The sequence below is a fragment of the Rhagoletis pomonella genome, unplaced genomic scaffold (assembly GCF_013731165.1).
Source record: "Rhagoletis pomonella isolate Grant_MI unplaced genomic scaffold, Rhpom_1.0 Rhpom_scaffold_00001, whole genome shotgun sequence".
Taxonomy (NCBI): Eukaryota; Metazoa; Arthropoda; class Insecta; order Diptera; family Tephritidae; genus Rhagoletis; species Rhagoletis pomonella.
The window spans coordinates 114,495,695-114,501,423 of NW_023458555.1; the positions used below are offsets into that span (position 1 = coordinate 114,495,695).

Sequence of the window (5,729 nt, forward strand, 5' to 3'; positions counted from 1 at the left end):
TTGAAAAATTGTCCTGCATTTTCAAAATATATTTATGGTCACCGTACATATAACGGTAATTTAGAGAAATACAAAATCTTCGATAAATCAGTAAATATTAAAGCTAATTTATTCAAAATTTATGCTTGCAACAATTCTTAACCAAGAAATACGTTTATGATAAAATTTTGGAAAATGGGCGTGGCACCGCCCACTTATGATCATACATATGTATCTCGGTAACCGTTATACCAATTTGTACCAAACTCGGTATGGTTATTGTGTTTGCCAAATAAAAGCAAAACGTTGAAAATTATTGAAATCGGACTAAAATTGAGGCCACTTTTCATATAACGGTAAATTTCAGAACTGCTTGAAACTTCAAAATTTCGAAATTTAAGGACTCTAATTTACTCAAAATTGATACGCCCCGGGTTACCATGTTATAGACACTTCTCAATCTGGGTGGTCTTCAATATCTACATTCTTCATTGCTTCTCTTTGTGTGAACTATTCCGTGGATTTAGTACATCACATTACTCTTATAGCGTCAAACCCTTGTTTTAAGTTTCTAATTATTATTTATTACATTGGCTGCAAATCCTTAAAGATCTTTGTTTTTGTTAGTGTTTGTTCTTCAAAACTAAATACAAGCGTAATCCACAAAATTGTTTAGCTTCTACATATCTTATTTTTAATATTTTTATAGAGCTTTGTACCACGATTGTTTATTAGGGAACATTGAAAAAACAACAACGTCTAAGCGGTAGAAGTTATAGCAGCTATTTCGGAGATCACCACATCTCCTCATCAGACTTCTTTTTCCTAGACTTCAGCAGGTATCGAATCAGCGTAATCGATGTTCAAAGTCAGAAGCGTTAACAACTGAGCTGTTATTCAACCAACTACTATCAAGTGCAGCAGATTTGCCGCTATTTAAACTCGACAGTGTGGTTGTTGTTGTCAATTCTATACATCCATTTGCTTATTTGCTTTATTGTATAGTTTCAGGCAGGCTCTTCCCAAACTATGTATTTGTCAATGTTTATTAGGAAAAATTGAAAAAGCAACAAAGTCTAGGCGGTAGAAGTTATAGCAGCTATTTCGGAGATCACCACATCTCCTCATCAGACTTCTTTGATAGATTATAGATTTGTATTGGTTTGGTTGTGCTCTTATTACTTCACCTCGTATTATCATGATAAAAACACATGATTCAATAACACAAGGTTATGTAATTTGTGACAGCTAAAATTTTACACTCCTTTATATAGATTTGTATTTTGGAAGTAGGAGAAAGGGGAAGAATGTGATCGCCTTTTGCGCAAACGGTAGTAGAAAGGTACTAAGAAAGTGCGCAAAGTATACAATTAGATTTAATGTGTATTATTAATTATATGTGAATTTGCAATATATTTGGTGTTTTAATGGAAATACTAATCAATACGTAAAAATATAGATTTCTAATTTAAGTTATTCGTCATTTCCTGGAACAAATCTAGAATACTGACCGTTCAGCTATACAAAAACAAAAAATGCAGATCTAAAGAACTTTTTACGCTCATTTCAACCATGTAAAAATTATTTAGCGCAAGTAAAATATAAAGCCTTTTAGAAGGTTACAATTAAATTCTTTGATTTTTTTTATATATTAATATCTTATGAACCACATAACCGAATAAAAAACTAATAACGTCACCATAAAGAAAATCGATTTATCTTTCAGCTGATATACATAATTGAAATTGTTTTTTATATATTTAAACCAAAAACCACTAAAAAACGAACGTATGTTGTTTTTTCATGAAATAACCTTTTTTGAAAAAAACTGCAGGTTTAATGGTAAATAAATTTATATTATTTGGAAAGTGCAAGCTATTATCTTTAACTTGACATACATATTTTATCATGATCTACATTGGGTTTTAAGAATTAAGTCATAATAAAAAATATAAGTAAACCAAGCAAATAAACCTCTTATATCTTCTTTGTTTATTACCTGCGCCAAATAAATTTGGTATCGTTGAAATCAGCGTAAAAAGTCTATCAGTCGGCACTTTTGGTTATTTTATAGCTAAACAGTCGCTATTCTAGACTTGTTCCAGAAATTTACGCAAGCGAAGGTGATGCCAACGAATATTTAGTATGAAGAATTTTTGGTTTTACTACTAATACTAAACTGTACTATACTAAAACTGTAGAGTGAGCAACATTCTGCACAAGTAAAGGAGCCGATTTTATGTGTGGGAGCGAGAAGAATGTTTTATTACAAAACCTTTCTATTATTGAATCATGATAAAAACATAACAAGGTAAAACGATGTTTCCACGACAAGTGATTCGCTCTCCCATTCGTAATTCGTTCTCTCATTCGTGATTGGCGCCCTAATTACGAACCGAATCACGTAATTCGCAATACAACATTTTGAGAGCGAACCACTTCATTCGTAGGTGATTCAGATCCAATCACCATGCGAATCAAGAACAAATCGTTGTCTGCTCTAATTTTTATCGATAACGGCTGTCAAAACACATAGACCACACACATCCCCACCAGCACAAACATTGAAAAAATAGCTAGATTCGTTAAAACTATTGATTTAGCTAATTAACCACTACAAATTTTTTCTCCATCGTTGAAATGCACAATAAACAACAAATTAAACAATAAACAAAAGCAAAGAACAAGAAGCAGAGTTACAAAGTGAATCAAGAACGTGTCGTGTAAACAGATTGATTCGCCGTTCGTAATTGAGAGAGCGAACCACGTCATTCGGTGGTCGTGGAAACGCCGTTTTAAACCATTGAGGGGCAGTCTGACGTTTGATAGTATTATAATTTACAAATTCAAAACACAAACTCACACACACATTCCCATTTTCAATCACAAACAACAAAAATTGTGAACAATTTAATTTTTTTTTTAATTTTATATCATTTTAAAATGCTTGCAAAAGTCAGAAAAAAATCATGGAAAAGAATTGAGAGAATGAATTTACCTTGTAATGTTTTTATCATGGGTATTATCCCACCATGGTCCAATACTAACAATAGAAGTGTTTTCTCGGGAAATAATCGGGATCCGAAAATGAAATTTGCCCGCAAATGCAGCAACAACGATATAATCCTGATAGAGATCTGGTTCAATTTACGATCCGCACTGGTTGTTTTGTTTCACCGATAATTTGCAGCACGGTGATTTTTATACCCGAGCGCACTTGTGCACAAGGGTATATTAATTTTGTTCACATAACGGTTGTTTGTAACAGCCAAACAGTGTTGCCGCGCATAATTTTTAGTGGTAGCCAAATTCCGTTAAAAAAAAGGGCTAAAAAAGAGCTAAAAAAATCGTTGTGGCTAAAAATGGTAGCTAAAATTTTTTACTTACATATACATATATAAGTATATACGTAAACATTTTCCATAAGTAATGGTATATAAAAACAATGAACTCTGGAAAAAAGCTAACATTTTATCCAACCAAAAACCTTTTTGTATAAAAGGGGAAATATACGACACCAGCTTGGTGGTTCCATCAAGTGATTGTACCATCAGGCTCGAAGCAAATAACTTACCAGCATGCTGGTACAATATTTATTTCTTTAAAAATGAGGTTGAGGAAAGATCGAAATGATTAGAGTCGGAATTTCATAATTTTTCTAGCATTTTGTTAAGCATTGCTTTTTTTTGTAATTCACAACTGCAATATCGTGAACGTAATCTTCCACAAACACGGCTTTGACTCATATAGGGCAAGAAATTTCCGCCAAAATACTTTTCACTTAGAAAATTGAGCTAATTTCACCACTCACGACACCAGTATGCTGGTACAATCACACCATAAGAACATACACGGTCAAACGACTTGATGGGTCGTTTAACAAATTTGGCATATTAAGGGCCGTAAACTTATCTATTTTAAACTATAGTTAAATCGTTAACAGATAAGTTAACAGCCCCACACTTTTACAGTATGAATGGATGAAAGCGTAAGGAGCATACGATACATATATGTATATATATCAGTCTTTCTTAGTTTAAAAATTCATCTCTTACATGACTGCAAAAAAAAAACAAATTAAGCATATACAACGTTTTCATGCCAAGTATGAATAAATTCTAAAAACGGCTAAAAAAAGGGCTAGGGGCAATTTTAAATTTATGTGGCCAAAAAAGTATGTGGTAGCTAAATTTAGCCACCAAAGGGCTAAAACGGCAACACTGCTTACAACAAAACAAAGTAAATCAAAGTTTGGAACCCATTAAAGACTCGTAGGCTTGGAATGTAGTCTACTACACTGCACATTCTTAGTTTAGGTTGTGGTATTTCAAGGTTGCCTGTGTGTTAATTTTTTCTTTGTGTACCTAAAACATGTAAGGATGCATTGTACGCTGCGCTATTTCGACTACATACAAAGTATGTGTTAAAAAGAATCACGAATAACAAATCATAGCTTAAGTAGTGTTTGCATTGTTCAACTTTGCGTTCAACTCTACGCAGGGTTGCACGAAAAAAAGTTGAATAGCTAAATGTTGGCTGGCGACCAACTTTGTTGAAAGCGATTAGTTGAAAGGCCGTTCAACCAAAAGTTGATTGGAAAGAAGAAAAAAAAACTATGCAAACGCCTTTTTATGGCGAATATTTTGATATTTTTAGCCATTAAACTTTTTTTCCGTGCAACCCTGCGTTGAGTTCAATGCAAATGTTGAACGCAAACTTGAGCAATGCAAACACTGCTTTACACACGCACACACACACATGTATTTTTTTGTGTAGGTACATAGGCAATCTTGATATAACATAACAAATGTATATATGCATCTGTATACATATTTTCTGGCCTGTTAACGAAGTGGTTAGTATTTATAGTTTTGTGTTTATAAGGAGTATTTTAGTTTGGGGAAAAACGTCTATTATACATGTATGTTGTATGTATGCACAACAGGCAAATTTTAAACGTATATTTAAAATTTGGCAAAAAATGCATATTACTATCTGTTATTTCTGGTTTTTTGTATTGTTTCGTTGTTTTTCAGTTAATGCGATGATACAAAATGCCCACATATTGAGATTTCACAACTTGAATGTAGGTTTGACGTTGAATATGAATGGCAGTCTGACCAAAACATCGGTCAGTCAAAACTGGTGAAACTTTCTACACTTTTAACTTGTGCTTGGAAACTACAAAGCAAAAAATTTTCATGGAAAAATTAGCCGAAAAAACAACAAAAAAACAAGTAAGAGCAGCGCTGTCTTCGGCTATGCCGAAGGCTTCATACCTTTCATGAACATCTGCAAATTTTACTTTGACAGATTACTACTTTTGAATACATCTGCATACATCGATAGAGGAGTTACATACTTATATAAAAAATCGCATCTAAACAATCAGAGGTATGGAAGATATACTTTATATAGCACCAATCTAAGTGATTTTCACCGCTATGTGATCGGTATGTAAACCGGTAACACAATTTATTGGGTTTAGTTTCGTACATAAAGGAGATATATGGCAAAAACTGGTATCTTAACAATCAGTGCTATAGGAGATAAAGCTTATACAGCATAGATTTTGACGATTTTCTCAGTAGACTTTGTATTATTATTTATAAAATATCTTACGAAATTTATCGGTTTTAGCTGTTCAAATAAAGGAGTTTTACAGTAAAATCCCATATCTGAACAATCAGATGTATGGAAGATATATGTTGTAGTCATCCGATCCTTGTTATTTTCACTGTAAGTATTCT

The 5,729-nt window shown here is 32.9% G+C and overlaps 1 protein-coding gene across 2 annotated transcripts in view; it reads left to right on the forward strand.

Moving 5' to 3' along the window:
- LOC118749915 overlaps window positions 1-5,208 on the forward strand; it is a 96,661-nt gene extending 91,453 nt beyond the window's left edge. For both annotated transcript variants that reach the window (XM_036484686.1, XM_036484684.1), the window contains exon 3: window positions 5,016-5,208. In XM_036484686.1, coding sequence (XP_036340579.1) covers window positions 5,016-5,128 — 113 coding nt within the window. In that variant the 3' untranslated portion in view covers window positions 5,129-5,208. The remainder of the gene's footprint in view (window positions 1-5,015) is intronic.
- Window positions 5,209-5,729: the final 521 nt, after the last annotated feature.